Here is an 18,494-nt window from a genome sequence, read left to right on the forward strand (position 1 = left end):
GCTTTGGCATTCTTTCGGGCAAATGGCTAACCACTCATCCCAATCATGGAACTATCCAAATAGCATCTAGGAAAACTAATGGTGCTTGTTGGGTTGCCATTAAGGTAAATGGAGCCAAAAATGTTTTTAAAAATCCTTTCTGCCGCAGATCGATATCTCTTTTCCATGAGATGGAAATGTTAGCTTGGACGCTTCTTCGTTTTGACTTCAATTGTTGCTCCATCATTATCATTAGTGCTAACAACAGAAAATGGAAATTATGGCTTAGTTCTCTTATTGCAGGTAAGGGGAAATAGAGCAGCTCCCCAAATCGTGGCTAACAAAGTTCAACCTTTTCGCATCACAAACGAAAATCCAGATGTGCATACTCTTTCATTGCTGCCCTTAGTTTGAGGTTCATTGTTTTCTCTTGTGCAAGTTGCAGCAATTTTTGTTAGTTCTACTGTAAATATTGTTTTTTGACATTGTTGGATTAATAAAATTTATGAAAAGGTCCTCCAGCAGGTCATTTCAATTGTTCTTTGTGGGATAGCCACATTGATCCTTGCTACTTAGTGTGGACTTAGAATGAACCATTTGCGGTATGACGTTGTCTATGTTCTTGATTGACATCCTTTTATAGTTTACATTGTTCAAGCACATGTAACAGATGCATAACTTAGAAGCACATCTTACAGAATCTTGCTTGAGAAACATATATTTTGTAAACAAAAGACTTGCATCTGAGGCTTCTTCTGTGAAGGAGAAGTGATGAACTATCAAAATGAAGCTGTAATATAGCTTTCGGGAAAAAAAAATCTAAACCCTCGTGTGTTGAGAGACCATCCCAAATGATCCAGCCACAATTTGTACCATCTGACTGGTCGCTTACATTTTAACTGCGTGCTATTCTCCAGAGATGAGCCATCCTGGATTATGTTGCCATTTCCATCGGAAATGAAGGCCATCTTTTCTTTTGTCATAACATGATCAAAAGTGATCCATGAATGCTATTCGAGGACCATCGCCCAGAAATGTTTGTCTTTCTTGGAACAATTTCACTTTTACTGACAGCATTACTATCCAATGAATACTTGGCAGCAGAAGCTCTGGATCAGTGCTTGACATTGTACCTCTAGCGGACACTGTGACCAAGTTGAAGGCTCGCTGTGAGCTCTGTGGAAAGCATGATTCTTTCACCCTCAGGAAAAGCGCAGAGATGCAGACTGAACTGATTGGTGGGGCTGATGTCTGCAGGCAGCATTACATTGGTAGGAGCAACTAGCAAGGGACGAACTGGTACGATCCTGTTTTAGTGACGCCGATGGGCAAGACCGCTGGTGGAGGCGGGAAGCCGTTGAATAACGAGGCAGAGGAGGATCCTGAACGAGGGTGTGAGATCTTGGATGGTCGTCCGTTTTGAGTTCCTCTGGTTTCTTTCATCTTCCTCGGCGTTCGCCTTCCATGGCCACCGTCACCATCTTCTCCACTTCGCCCGTCGCTTCGCTGCCCATTTCAATTCAACCTCCGGTGCGACCATCCACGGCCATGGACCTCCCCACTTCAAATCATCGACGCTCGGTGGCGTCGGAAAGAAGCTCAAGGGTCTCTGCGTCTCCGGGAGATTGGGAGAAGCGGTAAACATCCTGTGCTCGGAAGGCTTGGTCGCCGATGGGAGCCTCTATGCTTCGTTGCTTCAGGAGTGCGTGGACTTGAAGGACTTCAGGTCTGGGAGACGCGTACATGCTCATATGATGGTAGTTGGATTCACCCCCGATGAGTATTTGAGGACGAAGCTTCTGATTCTGTACAGTAAAAGCGGGGACTTGTTCACCGCGCACCAAATGTTCGACGGAATGCCTGACCGGAATTTGGTGGCGTGGAACTCTTTGATTTCCGGGTATGTTGAGAGCGGTCGACACGAAGAGGCTTTAGGACTTTATGCTGGCATGCGATCGCAGGGTGTAGCTCCGGATCAGTTCACATTCGCTTCTGTGATAAAGGCCTGTGCTGCGTTGGCGAAGTTGGAGCAGGGAAGGCGGGTTCATGGCGGGCTGATCAAGCGTGGGATCAAGGGGAATGTCGTGGTGGGCAGCGCCCTTGTGGACATGTACTGCAAGTGCAGCAGCACTAGTGATGCTCGGCGAGCTTTCGACGGCAGCCGTGTGAGGAACGTGGTCACTTGGACTGCTCTTATTGCAGGTTATGGGCAGCATGGTCACGTTGCCGAAGTCTTGCAGCTGTTTCATCAGATGATCAGTGAAGGCCTAAGGCCGAACCACGTTACGTTTTTGGCAGTTCTCTGTGCTTGTAGCCGTGCTGGGCTGGTGGCCGAGGCATGGAAATATTTCAATTTGATGGCTGCAGAGTATGGAATGAAGCCAAAGGCAGAGCACTGTGCTGCCATGGTTGATCTCATGGCACGCTCAGGCAAGCTTGATGAAGCTCATCAATTTGTTAAGTTTCTGCCATTTAAGCACCACTCAGTACTTTGGGGCACCCTTCTTGGTGCATCGAGCGTTCATGGGCACCTGCAACTTGCCACAGTTGCAGCGAATAGGTTCTTTGAGCTTGAGCCTGATAATGCGGGGAAATATGTGGTGCTGTCAAATGTTTATGCTGCCCGTGGACTGTGGAGAAAGGTTGCAGAGGTGCGGGAAGTGATGAAGGAGAATGGGATAAAAAAGGAGCCTGCTTGTAGTTGGATTGAGGTTCAAAGAGAGGTTCATGCCTTTCTTGTTGGAGACAGATCGCACCCAAGAGCAGATGAAATATACAAAACAATCAAAAGAATTACCATTCTCTTGAAGGATGCAGGTTATGTTCCTGATATAACTGCTTAACTATGCTCTTGCTTGGGATCAGAGCTGCTGCCATGAACATTATGCATTAGAGATTTCTCCTTTTCTTTTACTTGTGAGTTGTGATTTCTATTCCCTGTAGATGCAGAGTGTCATGAAGATTGAGTGTTTGACACACGCATGTGCACATGCGCACATGGGTTCCATTCATTTGATATTATGCATTAGAGATTTTTCCTTTTCTTGTGAGTTGTGATTTCTCTTCACTGTAGATGCAGAGTGTCATGAAGATGAGTGTTTGACACACGCATCTGCACATGCTCACATGGGTTCCATTCATTTGATACTGGTAAGTCACCAAGTTCACAGGATGTCAAATTCAAAAAAAGAAAGAACTCACATGGGTCTCTTTTCCCAGTTTGTAAACATTGTCGTAGTTTTGTATTTTAGAATTGTTTTTCATTGAGATGATTTACAGGCACATGTTTCATGAATGAGAAATATTGCAATGTGTTTAAAAAATTTTAAGAGACTATTTTATCTTTAATGGAAAAGGTAATTTCTTTACAAGTAGGTTTTTCACAATTTCACAACTTTCTTTGGTTAGCTTTTCTTTTTTTGTCTCCGCAGTCACACGAAAAAGGATAGCAAAATCATGGGGAGACCAACAAAAGAATTTACATTATAAGAAATTCTTTTTAAAGGTATTCTCTGTTTTAATAGGAGTGATTACTGTTCTTCACTAGTGAAATTTTGTTTGTGAATTACTTCATTCTGGTTAATTACTAACAAAAAGAAAGACGATTCAATTGTTAGTTCTTTTTCATTTTAATGTTCTCTCACATCTCATTATTCTGCTGAACTATACTCCAGTGTGGTACCAGATGACTTTTGTGGCTGCCATGAGTCTTCACTATAGAAGCAAACTGTTATGACATATAGAAAAATCGATGTGCACATGTTCACATGAACTTATTCTGGGCTTAATTTATAATTAGTGCACCGGCCCGTCCAAATGATCCTGATGTATAATTAGTAAGGGTGCCAAACATATCACGAGTTTCGAAGAGAGCACCAAAAGGGAGCCATTTATATATATATATATATATATATATATATATATATATATATATATATATATATATATATAGAGAGAGAGAGAGAGAGAGAGAGAGAGAGAGAGTTTGGTTTTAATTGTGTATATATAAGTCGAGCAGTGCTTTTAATTCCAGGTTCAAGTCCCCTCAAACCTATCAGACATAACCAGCCAAGCAAGACCATCAAAAGTTAGATATTCAATTGATGCTCACTCTTATACTTGTTCAGGATTTAGGTGGACATACGCAAGGGCGGAGCCAATATTTTTTTTAGGGTCGGACCAATACGATTTGCGGGCGGGCTGGGGCAAGAGGGGCGACCGGTCGAACTAAACTAAAAAAAATTGATTTTTTCAATGTAATTTTTTTTTTCCTACGCTCACTCCAGCATGGCCGAGGCGGCCCCCCTCCCTCCGCCCCTGGACCTACGGTATATCTGTTCACTTAAAGTTGCGTGCCAATTAGCAGCTCAACAAAAAGTGAGGGCGAACCGAGATCTATATGCAATGTAAAATGATTTTGTATTTCAAGTAATTTTAAATATATAACAGATCAAATCTCATAGCCATATCCTGACAATCTATATCATGATCATATTCAAACAATCCCCATGGTGTCACCACTTTTTTTTTTTTTTTTAAAGATGGCAGCATTCATAAGAGGCGGTCTAGATGGAATTTAATAAATAGTTGAGGTTGCTTGCATTGCATTTTTTAAAACGATTTGTTAAAAAATCAGTTACTAAGTTCAAACATCTTTTTAATATGGATTCAATTACTATATAGGCCTTGAACTGTAGAGGTCAGTAGCGCCTGTATGAAACCAGATGTTAACGTTAAAATATATATATATTTTACATAAAATTGACGCTAAATTTAGATCTGCCACCCAATCTTAGTGTAATCCAAAACGTCCGATAAGTTAAAAAGAAGAGTAAAGGAGTTTGTTTTCTTAAAAACTATAAAACAAGGGCATTAACTTTCATTAAACCCAAAAGAAACTGCAAATTTCTCGCCGATATCATCTTCCACTGAATTATGCTTTCGTTTTAACTTTTTATGTACCACTTAATAAATTGAAAATGTAATTGAGTGATCGAAGACAGTACTGGAAAAGAATTACAGTTAACGGTCTTCTTAATTTTATTTTGAGAAATTATAAAAATATCTGTTTACATAAAATAGTTTTTAAAATGTAACAACATTTTCACTTGAAACAAACGCGCCCGAATTTGTTCATAAAATTTCAACAATAAAAACGAAAGCGCCATCTTCTTTTCTCAAATTCTCATTAGAAATCATATATTTAAAATACAAACAAGGAGAATCAAGAAAGGAGGAGAGAGAGGGAGGGAAGCGGTTGTCCTCCTCTTTCCCTCCATCCTTTTCCCTCCCAAATTCCTTCCATTGATTAGAGCTCTAATTCTATTTCAGTAATTATTTTAGAGAGAGAGTGCCTGTCTTCATCTTCTTTCCCTCCAATCTCCGTTGCTTTCCCTCCCAAATTCCTTCCTCTAATACCAACTCTTCTACTTTAATGTTTTTTTCAAACACGATCTCTTCCTCATCTAAGCCGTCTTCTTCCTCTCTTCTTAATTGTTTCCCTCCATTTTCATTCCCCCATTTCCCTCCCAAATCGCTTCCTTCTTTCTCTTTTCAAGTTTCAACCACCTTCAAATCCCTTTTTGAATTTGAGTTTTCTCTGCTGTTCCCTTTTTTAGCTTAGCGGGAGGGGCGCCATTATGAAAACCCTAACCCTCCCGCTCCCGGGCATTTCTTGCACCCACCACCTGTCTTCTGCCTTCCATAGAACTTCCCCTTCCTCCCTTCTCCGTCGTATCCTGTCTTCCTCCTCCTCCGCTGACATTCCTCTTCTGCGGATGTTTTCCGCGCGTTCCCTCACAGACCCTCTGTCATCTTCTTCCCTCAGGACCATGGTAGCCGCTTGCCGGTCTTCCGGTCTTTCTGGGGCGAAGGGCGTCGATGGTAGCCGCCCTTCCGAGCCCCTGGTGATGGGCATTCCCGGGGAGATCCACGTTATCATCGGCCCTATGTTCGCCGGGAAGACCACCGCCCTTCTCCGTCGGGTTCAGGCCGAGCGAGAGAGTGGAAGGTCTTTATTCTATATCTTTCTCTCATTTGCTTCCTTGTTCTCTTTGCTTGTTTGTTGGGTTGTGGGGTTGGTGGGTAGATGTGTGACCTGCAAGAATGATGGAGAAGAGAGGGTAAGAAGAAAATTGGCTGTGCTTCCTCTGTTGTCAGCGGAATGTAATCTGGTTTTCAGTATAAGTGCGCCTCGTAGACGTTGGAATGGGTCTAACTGAATGGTCCAAGTTTGGTAATTTGGCTGTTTTTTCTTCTTTATTAACTGGATCGCCAGATAGAAACTGAATTTTCACGGGCAATTCTGTCGAGTTTCCTAGAAAAAGTCATAGCTTTATTCTACGGATTTGGTATATCTAAGGTGCTCTAATGTCGTGGGGAATAGTAGGAAGAGTGGTCAGCTGCATTTCGCTGTTTCGTCGAAATATCTCTTCTTCATTTGCTTACAATGGTGAAGGAAACTGTTGTTTATGTAATAACGGACTAAGCCTTAGCCTTTGGTTTAGGCCGATGGTCTCTTAGTTTTACTCTTAGCAACCCAAACTTCTTACAACACATTGAACATTCGAATTATTTGGGAAAGAATGGCGTATTTGCTTTATATGGAGCCTATCAATGAATGCATGTTATACCTGTCTGTTCAATTATTCTTTGTGGATAGCCACATTGATCCTTGCTGCTTAGTATAGGTGTATAATGAACCATTAGTGGTATGACGTTGTTTATGTTCTTGATTAACATCCTTTTATAGTTTAACTAAAAAATTGCATCATGCGTGCTATTTGCTTTCTTTTTTGTATTCAAAGACTTCTCAAGTGAATTTCAATGTGAAAGGATTTCTTTGCCTGCCGTTTTATTGTATGAATTGCTGATGAAGTGCCGGTACCCAGCCTATGAAAATATGCTTGCTCATGTTTTTTTTTTTGAGCGCCTGTTTTGTTTTTTGCTTCTCAAACATTTTTGTACTGTATTATGATATTAATTTTCTGTTTAGCCTTGAGCTATCATCATTCTCCTGTGGTTCATGCGTTGTTGATGGCTCATATGCCTGTGCAGACAAGTGGCTTTGATAAAATCAGATAAAGATACCAGATATGCCAAAAGTTCTGTCGTGACACATGATGGTACTAAAATGTCTTGCTGGGCACTGCCAAACCTTTCAATGTTTAGAACCAAGATCGGTGCTGAGGCATATCACAAGGTACACATGCTCAAAGAACTGTAATGTAGTCCCATTGACATGGTAGTGCATTTCATATTCGGTCTTTAGCAACCATGAATGACATGAAAGATCGTGTCTTGGCTTTGCTACACGGATTGAGTTCTATTATCCAGTGGGGTTACTCTACATAAATGTGACTGTGATATGGTGCATGACATGAGCATGTTTGCATCTGTGTGTTCGTGTGTTGTCTTATTTAATGTCAACCAAACATAGAAGATGTATATGCAAAACCATGCTTTTACTAAAGCACATGTAACAGATGGAAAATTTAGAAGCACATCTTACAGAATCTTGTATGAGGAAAATATATTTTGTAAACAAAAGACCTGCATCTGAGGCTTCATCTGTGAAGGGGAAGTGACCAACTAAATATATGGTAAATTGACTCTATAAATGACCTTTCTATTAAATTTTTAAGTGCACCATATAGTATTAGTTGATAGTAGCATGTATGACCCATAATTTCTTCAAGTGCTGTATTAACTATTAACCTCTTTTTTTCTTTGTGACTTTGTCATGCAATAGCTGGATGTGATAGGCATTGATGAGGCACAATTCTTTGAAGACTTGTACGATTTCTGTCAGATTGCTGCTGACCGTGATGGGAAGACTGTGATAGTTGCAGGTCTTGATGGTGATTATCTAAGGTAATTAGTAGTTCTTGTTGAGTTTTTATAGTTTGTGTAGTTGGTGTTTATAATGTTTTTTGAGTCCATGTATCTCATCAGAGTTTTGAGATCTAGTTTGGCATTTATGTTGTTTTTGAAATCTGTGTGTGAAGGTTTTCATTTCATATATGTTTGTTGATGTGTTTTAATATCTCTACTGTTCATCTTGCTTGAGTTTATATATGAAATGCAAAGAACCTTTAGTTTATATTATGAACTGCAAAGCGCCTCTAAACTTGAGACTTGAAGGTCCAAAAATCCCTTTCACATAACTCTATGCTTGGTTGATGAGGGTTTGAGTATGGAAGAAACTGGATCCTGGATTTTAGATCCCTTTTTTCGAGTAGCAGGTAGGTGAAAGCTTGATGCCTTGACCTGTTCCCCATTGGAGATCCTAGTTAAATCAAACATCCTATTATTTTGAATGTTATCATTGTCTGTGACAAGAATAAAAGTGAAAATATGTTATAATCTGCTTTTGTATGACTGTCATTGTTATTAATGGTTGCTGTTGATCCAAGCACAAAGAGTCAAATAGCTGTATGTCTGTGCATGTGCTTAGGGAAAGGGAATCAAATGGTGACTTGATTCTTGCTTTATTTTTCTGTAAAATGTGACAAGCATGTTCTACTTATTTATTGATTTTAGAGTTGAATGGTGATATTTATTATCATTGACTAATGGTGCAGGGCCCTTACCCCCTTGGTAATAAACATTTCTTTTTTGGTTTCCTTTATCACATGAAGCCATTCGTCTACCTGTTTTACATATCCATGTGAATCTTACATAGATGAGAGCATGTACTACATTAAATTGTTGGCCACTTGGAATGTCCGTCAGTGAGAATAAATGGTTTATGGTCCCTAGTGTTTGCTGCCACTGTCAAAATGAAGCTGTAATATTGGTTTGTGGGAAAAAACGTCTAAACCCTTGTGTGTTGAGGGACTAATCCATCCACAATTTGTACCATCTGACTGCTCGCTCAGATTTTAACTGTGCTTGCTATTCTCCAGAAATAAGCCATCTTGGATTATGTTGCCATTTGCATCTGAACTGAAAGCCATCTTTTCTTTTGTCATGACATGATTCAATGTGATCCATGAATGCCATTCGAGGACCTTTTCCCAAAAGAAGCAAATACCATAAAATGTTTGGCTTTCTTGGAACAATTTCACTTACTGACAGCTTTACTGTCCAATAAATATTTGGCAGGAGAAGCTTTGGATCAGTGCTTGACATTGTACCTCTAGCAGACACTGTTACCAAGTTGAAGGCTCGCTGTGAGCTCTGTGGAAAACATGCCTCTTTCACCCTCAGGAAAAGCGGAGAGATGCAGACTGAACTGATTGGTGGCGCTGATGTTTACATGCCTGTCTGCAGGCAGCATTACGTGAATGGCCAAGTTGTTATTGAAGCAACTAGAACAATATTAGACTCTCAGCAGATTTGCAGCTCTTACATTGAAACTGCGCCTGTGCCTAGTTAGGAAGTCCGTATCTCAATTCCCTACTCTAATATAGTCTGTTCGTTTTCTCTGTTTTTTCTTTACCTCTTACCTCTTTTTATTCCCCCTCAAATCCTTCGGCAGTTGTTTTACCTCGGCTCTTGTCCGAACTGCTCGGTCAGGCCCTGCATCTAATCTATATGATGATGACTGCTGTATATCTATTAAAGATGGAACCTAGTAGCGTGCTTGTAACCATTTTGTATATGTAACCATGCCCACATGTTAAGGGATTTTAAGTTTCAAATCTTGGAACATTATCAGACCAACCTCGATCTTTGATCTCATCGGTTGAACTCTTGCATAAAGTGGGACGAATGGATTAACTAGAATCGAATGGGCATTTGGTGGACCGATTTAAGGCTGAATCGGCGGATTCCATTACAATTCTGTCGCTCGACTCGGGATATAATTTTAATATTTTATTTAGTAACATATAAAACTTCAAAGCAAAGCATCCTTGCGGAGAAAATTGAGGCCACTTTTCCAAGGGAATCCTTTATCCTCAATACAGACTACACAGTTAAAAAAGGTTGTCTTTATCAGTTCAACTGCTAACAAACGAAATGCATTCAAATTTCTCCGTCCTTTTCTTTCCAAATTCATGGTAAATGTCTGAGAACATACCTCAAAATTTTCTGATAACGAGCTAAATACTGTCAAAAAACTTAAAATTAAACTACACTTTCTGTATTGACTCAAAGTCAAAACGCCCTGTCATTATTTTAATCTGCGCAGCCAATAAAACAAGTTAATCAGTTGAAAATGACCAAAAAGACATTTATTTAAGTTATTCTCAGGATCGTTACTTTCTATTACTCTGATCAACTACGCTTGTACATCATTGTCATTTTTTTAAAAAAAATTGTTCTCTTTTTTCTAGAGATAAACTTTAATGGTTTTTCTGCAGGGACGGCTCCCTGAAAATTTCTCTAACCATTGTTGCCTACCCGTTGAATTGAATGTTCTTCAAAGCTAAGCAGCGACTTATTATTTGCTTAAAATCTTTGTTTTTTTTAAAATTTTTTCTTTAACTCTTATAGTCTGGAACTAAAGAATCATGATAAAAGTAGACACTCCACGGTTGGATGTAAAACTGAGGCCTGTAACAAAAAATGAAAAAAAGGAAAAATGAGAAATGAAGGATTCATATTTAAACTTACGGCCAAGAAGTGCAAATCCCCCTCCACAAGATCATACTTTATTATTTATTTATTTATTTATCCTATGAATGTCTGTGCATTGCTGACTTGCGGGCTGCCCAATACCTTGAAAGGAATGTAGTGCTTTTGAGCTACATTCAGTGTAAGAGATAAATAAACAAATAACGAAGAACGGGTGTATAAATTCAATATGGTTGGAAGTAAGTGAACAAACTTTAAATAGAATGTCTAACCGAATGAAGTTTCAAGTTCAAAGATTATATAATAATAATATAACTTTGAAATAACATTTATACAAGTTTAAAAGTGAATAGGAAGTCCACGTTTTTGATGCCTTGCCGTTCAAGTTGCCAAGAAAAGAAGCTCTGCGGTCGAGATAAATGTGGACATGGGGACAACCTTCATCTATAATTCTGTACTTACTTTCTTGAAATATTCAAAACTCTTCTTTCATAGTTCTTTTGAATTTGATATCCTTTTGAATATCGTTCTTCTCTCACCTTTCCTTCATTTGGTAGTAATTGTGCTTCGAAGAACTACCAAGTTACGCGGTTGTGCCTCTTCGGTTAACTACACAAGATTTATACACGCACACACACCTCTTCGGTTAACTACACAAGTTTTCTACACGCACACACACATATGTACATATGCATGTGCATGTGCATTTCAATTAAAAAATAACTGTACTTTTATGTTTTTTAGTATTAATTTCAAGTAAACGTACTTAAATCTCTTTGAAAGCAGTGATAAAACCCTTTGCGCGTACCTCAAATTGTGCATTTATGGAGATGCACCCACTATGGATTTGCTTTAGATTTGCATTTTAATTAGTTAGAAGTAATAGCGCCTCTATGAAGCACCAAAAAAAGTATTCCATAAATATGTATCATAGATTCGACAAATTCATGAAATACTAGAAAGTAATGTTTCATGAATCTACCTTAAAATTTATGACATATTCATGACATATTATGTCAGTGTTATTGTTGAAGAACACCCCATTAGAGTTAGACATTTGCTTGTTCTTGAGATGACGGGCAGAAGTAAGGGGGTCGGCAGGGACGAAGGCCTCCCTTACTATTTTCAGAAAATAAAAAATTTACTTGTAAATTTTAAAAATTTTAGTTTGACACATATAAAAAATTTGAAAATTTATATTTTGATTCCTACCTTCAGCGCCGCTTGAGATGCCAGAAATTATACGTTTCCTTCCGGCACCCTTAAGACGTGAAACCAGAAGTCCTTATAACGAATGTGAAATGTATTTTAGTTTATCATGTTGATCTTCATTCATATGCATCTCGTTTAGCCATATGAATACCTATAACCAGTGGCAGATCCACAAAATTTAGCAGGGGGGGCATTATATGGTGATTGGTGAATCAATTTTGAGATCCTATAATAAAAGAAAGACTTGAGAAGCATCAATATGTAACCAACTAAATTATGTGGGATCAACCAGTATGTAAATAAGCTAAATTTATTTGGCTCCCCAAACCCTGTAAGAAGACTCAATTCACTATCCCTGTAAGAAGACATAGGAAGTAGAAAACAAAATCCACTTTTGCTTTTCGTTAACTGCTTACAATTCAAAAGGACATGCGTAAAACAACTTCAAATAAAAGTTACGTGACAACATTCTTTTCAACAGAAAATATTAACAACTGTTGATCCAACATAATCGGAAACAATTGAGGTCACTGCATGGAAATGCTTAGACATTGCAAAGCTCATATTTCACTTGGCAATGTATAACCGTTGATCTAAAATTCTTATTTATATGAGAGAGAGGGAGAGACAGAGAGGGAGAGAGAATGTGTGTGTGTGTGTGTGTTAAGGAGCTGAAATAGCAGGAACACTGACTTCTACTGCTGGATTTCCTGCAAAATTTAAGGAGTCGGTTGACTATGAGTGTGTGGTCATGAACCACCTCCGACTCCATTGAATCAAGAATTGGTCTCAACTCGTCAGAATATGTTATTTAACCATAAATTAAGGACATGGCAGAAATCAAACGACGCCTTCTTGGTCAAGGTTTGTGGAGTAAGTGTGATGTTGACTTCCTCGTGCACTCTTGGGGCACTAGTTTTCTCGAATCGCCAAGTTGGTGTGCCAAACTGTTTGACAAAATGCTTCGTCGAGGAATCCAACGAACTTTCTGCTTATCTTTTCAGCCTGCTCAACAAGCTTTTTAAATTGGGTGCTTTCTGTATCCTCTGTTTCGTCCATCAGATGAACTTTGTGCTGATCCATGGCAGGTTTACTGTAATCGATATCACTGAGCCCTTGTACACATGCGGCATGCTCCCACACTGGAATTCTCCTCAAAGTTGTTCCTCGTTGTAGTCTTTTTCTGCCCTTTGAAAGAAAAAAGTTGTTCAATATTGTTTTTGTTCAAGTTCAGCTTAAACTAGCTTGCATATCAAGATAACCATTTTGAGCTATTCGTTTGGAGGTTGTTGGTTTGTTCTTTGCCCTGAACATGAAGTTTCTTGCCATGACTGGTCCCCTATAGTTTCATATAATCACAGCACTAGCTGAAACAAATGGAAACTTCAAGCTCGAAAAGTAGTCCTTTGGGTACTAGCCCATTTTCAACTCCATTGCGCGCTGGAGAGCTTCTAGGGAAAAGAATACTTGCATGGTATTTAGCGTCACTGAGTTTGCTATGTCTGGCTCAAGCTTGTTGTTTCATTGATTACTAATTGCTTAGCATATACTGATATATTTCAGGACTGAAGAAACCGGATCGTCTGCATCAGTTTGCGTTCATATAGAGCAGAAAATCTTTACATTGCACAAGGTTCAGAAGGATGTTAATCTTTCTTACCATGCTTTCTGTAATCACGTTTTTTTCTTCACTCTGAAAATTTTCCAACTGTTTGTCTTTATATGCTTATTTTAGTATGTTATGATATGTGTTATTTCAGTATGTTTTAATGTCAAAGAGTGGATACTTTAGACGAGCACTACTGAAGTCGATGGATGTGGAGCTCCCAAGTACTTTCCCTGGAGGGTCTCAAACTTTTCAGTGGATTGTTCTGTTCATGTATGATTATCCGCTCCCCATGGATCCTTTCAACCTATCAGCAATCAGATGTGCAGCAGAGGTCCTGGAAATGTATGAAAATTACTGCAGCGGGAACCTTTGCGAACAGTCTGATCTTTATCTGAACCAAGTAGTTCTGCAACACTGGGCAGATACTTTGATTGTTCTTCAAAAGTCTCAGACCTTGCAACCATGGTGCGAGACTCTTTTGATCGTGAGCCGCTGCATAGAGTCACTAGCTTTCATGGCCTGCATGGAGGTTCTTGATCCAGAGAGGAGAGGGCAGGAGCCAGTTATCACATTCAGCTTGGTAGCTGGACGACGTTGGAATTGTGAGGCTGCAAAGGAAATTTCAGGGAAGCATCTTTGGATCAAGGACTTGATAGCAATACCATTTGGGCACTTTCAGAGAATAATTGGTTCTATGAGAAGACAGGGAATGGAAGAGAAATTCGTGAGCACGATGATCATGTTCTATGCTAACAAATGGGTTCTGTCTAAGAAGACACATCAATTTTGGGAGATAACTGCAGAAAAGAATAGCCAAGATGTTGTGAATCACAAGATCTCAGTCATCTTACAAGGTGTTGTAGATTTATTGCCAATAGACCAAAAGTCCCGAAATATAATCCCTGTAGGATTTTTGCTGTCCTTACTTTCAAGATCCCTGAAGATACATTCAGCAAATGATGTCAAGAAGAAGCTTCAACACCTGATTGCCTCTCTCTTACACTTGGCACAACTTGATGAGCTGCTTTTCCCCGAAAAGGGTGGGCGGTCAATCTCATCAAGTCCAGAAGTAGAAGCAATGAAGAAAGTTTTTGTCATTTCCATAACTTCCTTTACAAATCCCAGCACATTCTTCACTGTTTCAAAGCTTTGGGATCTATACCTTTCACGCCTGGCAGTTGATCCAGACCTGAGTGCAAGTAGCTTTATGGCTTTTGTTGAAATAATACCAATCTCTGCAAGACAAAACCATGACCACCTTTACAGAGCCACTGACACATTTCTTTTGGTAAGTTCTCTGCAATATCTTTCTACCAACCATGTGGATTCTGCAGTATCGACTTACAATCTTCGTCTGAAAAATAATCACATTCAGTATAAATTATTAGAGAATCATTACTGTAAATGGTCATGGTACTCTCGAATATTGTTACTCTGTTACTCATTTCTTTGATTAACGGCATCATCCTGAAAATCTGATTTATTCATTCTTCTTTCTGAGTGTTAATTGAACAGGCTCACCCTCACATCTCTGAAGAAGAAAGGGTTTCTGTATCCAAGGACCTCAATTGCCAAAAGCTATCACAGGAAACCTGCATTGAAGCAGTTCAAAATACACGAATGCCACTGCGTCTGATAGTCCAAGCACTGTTTGTTCAACAGCTGAACATTCATCAGGCTGTCAAGGACTGCTCTGAATCATTCAGGCTAACACATTCATGTGAATTCTCTGACACAGTTTCGTGTTTGAAATATCAGCAAAACAGCAATAAACTTTCCTCTGATGATGGCCACAATGAAGCAATAGCAGCAGAAGCAGCAGGAGAAGAAGAGGAAACAATTGCAGATGGCTGCATGCCCTTAGGACTCTTACTTAAAAGGATCCGGTTGGCCATCAACCAAATTTAATCAAAGACGACTTTGAATCCACAAGCTTCAGGCTTCAGTGCCTTGAGCAAGAAGTTGAAATTTTGAAGGCAAGGCTTCAATCGCGAAGGCTCTCAAGCAAAGAAGCTCAAAGAACAGCAAGCTTCAAAATATTCAACATGGGAAGCAGGTCAATAGATAAGATAGAGAGGCCATTGAACCACGTTGGTAGGAATTGCATTGCATCTGCTAGCTGGTCTTCGCAGGGAAAGTATGCCAGAAGGATACTGAAAGTCTTTCAGAAGATACCACTATTTGGAGGAGTCAAATCAAAGAGGAAACAGGCGTCCATTGGGAAGAAGACCACGGGTAAACTAAGTGAATGTAGTTTTATGGATTGAAACACTTAATATTCAGAATTAAGAATTCATTAGGTGTACAAGATTGTATAATTAAGTGAATGACTCTCACAGGACACAAAAACAGTTGCTGGCACAGATTTATGTGTTTTAATAGTTCATGCTGTAAAAAGTTTGTTATGGTACTCCCATCTGGACATTCTAGAAATTATGCTGAGAAGTGAGAACTGTTGGTTCTAGAGGTGAAACAGGTTGGAAGCTCTTATTCTCGGTGCTTCCCGAAATTATCAGATATTGTACGTTATCTTTTTAAGCTCAAACCAGAAGCAGATCAGTTTCAGCCAGTTTAGAACATTTCCATAGAAAGACCACTCCCCACCAACCTTCATTTCAGCACAAAGTAGGCCTCCCAACAGGACTTGATGTTCACTGGTCAAGAACAGGTGCAGGTAGATGACAAGTATGAATCACATCTCTAAATTCCCAAAATCAGATAAAAAGGACCACTCTGTTTTTGCATTTGTCCGATATTCTTGTCTATTGGAGGCAATCTCAAAAGTTAGCAAAGACATTCCAAAGCAAGCCATGGTTATATATGTTCTACAGTGCAGGAATTTATGGTTGGAACTCAACTGACATTCTAGATTGATAACAGCAAGATTCCTTGTTTCATGATTGATGGAGAATCCATTTTAAATGGGAAAACAGAATGGGAATGCAATTTTCATGTTGGCCAACAATTGTTAGCATAGGAATACCAGTTTCAAATTGTCACATTTCTTTTCATTTCTTGTGTTGTTGGTTGTTCCTGGCCCAATGATTTCATGAACACCTCTTGTAACTCTATTAAGTTATGAATGTATATCTCAAGTGTCTAAAAAAATCTCTGCTGTATATTTTAGTGCAATCTTGTTAAAATGTGAAGCGGTACACAGGTCGTCCAAGACCACAAAAAGACAAGTCAGGAGTAATAGTTTGAAGTCAGTCCAAATTGATCAACTAGAAATAATTAAGTAAATGAATAAGTATATTCATATAGGCCATGCTAATAATCCACACACATATATATAGGGCAGTCAATAAATTTAATTGGGATCGGATATCCCGGCACTGCTTAAAAAAAAAAATAAATATGGAAAAAGATTTAATATCCGCCAAGAAATTGTATCCTATTTGGATTTAAGAAATGACATTTACTCAATGTCACCTGGGTGCGTTTCCTCGCACCCGCACCGACGCGTTGCGGGGTGCTCCAGGTGCGCACCCGATGATGAGGCACCCGATGATGAGGCACGCACCCAAACGCACCCAGGGGAGTTGGATCAAGTTTCGAGTCGAAACCAAATCCAAACCAAGTTCATCCGCTTGTATGGTTTGGATCTGGATCTGATTTCGAGATGAAACCAGATTAAAAATCCACAGAATCAAATTCTCGTCCACTGTTGCATCTAATTTAATACATCTATAGATATATTATATGTTCTCTTTTCTCTTTAAAAAAAAAACGATACAGGACTAAAGAATGGTGGCTTTCATAAAACGATCTGTTTTCCTTTTTTTCAAACATTTCTTTTTTGATTTTTTTTCACTATCATAAAAATGTATAATTTTAATTGTGTTATTTAATTTCTACGAAAAATTAATAATAATAATAATAATAATAATAATATTAATAAAATATCTTCACCGCACCGCCGCACCTAATTTTTTTGAGATGTGCCGCACCGGCACCCGCACCGGCACCGGCACCGGCACCCGCACCCAGCATTCAGGTGACATAGCATTTACTGTGATTTGGATTCAGCTTTAGGTAGATATCTGATTGAATTTGAATGTCGTTTTAAATAAATATCCTATATCTAGTATCCATCCATTTTGAAAGTCAGTTCTTAACATATTGTAATGCAGTTCAAATTTAGTTTAAATGTCAGATTCAGATTTGTGGCAAATTTAAAATTTAGATTCAGATTGTGAATTCCGATTCATATTGAGATATGACACTATTTTTTTTTTTTTTTGTAGGTTATTCAAACAGAATAAGCAGATATAATCTGTCTGTTCATATCCTTTTATCCAATTTGAATCTAATCGACATGTTCACACACACATATATATATATATATATATATAACTCTAGTTTTTTAAAATCACCCCGCCATGTAACCAAAATCATCTATTGTATATTCCAAATAATAAATGCCATGGCATCCTAAGGTAATCTTCTTTTTTACTCAAAGCATTAACCATTCAGGTAAACTCCTCTCCCAAGTAACAGCAGTGATGATAAATGCTGCATTAGAAACGAGGAGGTTAAATGAAAGAAATTTTATTAATAGCAGGTTTATCTTAAGATAGGTGGATGTCAATGGTCGGTTTCGGATTGAATCTCTGACAGATCCGTTTTAAATAATTCAGATATGGAAAAGAATCTAACATCCAATTGGAAATTTGGATCGGATTTGGTTTTAAGAATATACATCCATTGGATTCGGATACTGATTCATATCCAATACATATCCGATCATGGTATCCAAATTTAAATGTCCGAATCCCAGCTGGAGCTTTGATATCCCAGGATGGTACTGAATCCGTTGGGAAGTTGGTGACGCCTGTGGGTTTTGAAGTTGAAACCTGCCATAACCGGAATGGCTACTTTAATAGCTTGATAAAATCTGAACATAATTTGTTCGTTCCGTACAAGACTAAGCTAGACTGCAAGATGGATTAGTCACTATACATGTAAAAATTAGGATATGAACCCAAACTAAGTCAACGAAATTTTAGATTATTTATACTAAATAAGTAATATTTTATAAAAAAACCTTAGTGAAAATAAAAACTATTATTTTCAAAATAATTTTGATATAAAAATTTATTAAGTAGACAATTTTAAATACGTAAAAGTAGTAATTTATTATCAATATTTGAAACTTTGTGTGGTTACAATT

The 18,494-nt window shown here is 38.7% G+C and overlaps 2 protein-coding genes across 2 annotated transcripts; both read left to right on the forward strand.

The window, feature by feature from the left end:
- Positions 1-804: 804 nt before the first annotated feature.
- Positions 805-9,661, forward strand: LOC116257750 (pentatricopeptide repeat-containing protein At4g16470-like). Its single transcript, XM_031634722.2, has 5 exons — positions 805-2,306; positions 4,704-4,705; positions 7,084-7,180; positions 7,730-7,851; positions 9,085-9,661. Exons 1-5 carry the CDS (start codon positions 1,386-1,388, stop codon positions 9,356-9,358), a joined length of 1,416 nt encoding a protein of 471 aa, XP_031490582.1. The 5' UTR covers positions 805-1,385; the 3' UTR covers positions 9,359-9,661.
- Positions 9,662-12,597: 2,936 nt separating this feature from the next.
- Positions 12,598-16,349, forward strand: LOC116257362 (BTB/POZ domain-containing protein At5g48130). The gene is given in 5 exon segments (XM_031634005.2): positions 12,598-13,186; positions 13,276-13,345; positions 13,473-14,609; positions 14,837-15,200; positions 15,203-16,349. Coding segments are annotated over 5 exon segments (2,055 nt in total). The 5' UTR covers positions 12,598-13,088; the 3' UTR covers positions 15,589-16,349.
- Positions 16,350-18,494: the final 2,145 nt, after the last annotated feature.

Source organism: Nymphaea colorata, chromosome 7 (genome assembly GCF_008831285.2).
Source record: "Nymphaea colorata isolate Beijing-Zhang1983 chromosome 7, ASM883128v2, whole genome shotgun sequence".
NCBI lineage: Eukaryota > Viridiplantae > Streptophyta > Magnoliopsida > Nymphaeales > Nymphaeaceae > Nymphaea > Nymphaea colorata.

Bases quoted from the DNA above. Each gene is read 5' to 3' on its own strand.
- LOC116257750 (XM_031634722.2), top strand. From the start codon at position 1,386: ATGGTCGTCCGTTTTGAGTTCCTCTGGTTTCTTTCATCTTCCTCGGCG. The intron at 7,181-7,729 runs GTACACATGCTC...GTCATGCAATAG, and splicing joins GTGCTGAGGCATATCACAAG to CTGGATGTGATAGGCATTGA. The intron at 7,852-9,084 runs GTAATTAGTAGT...AATATTTGGCAG, and splicing joins CTTGATGGTGATTATCTAAG to GAGAAGCTTTGGATCAGTGC.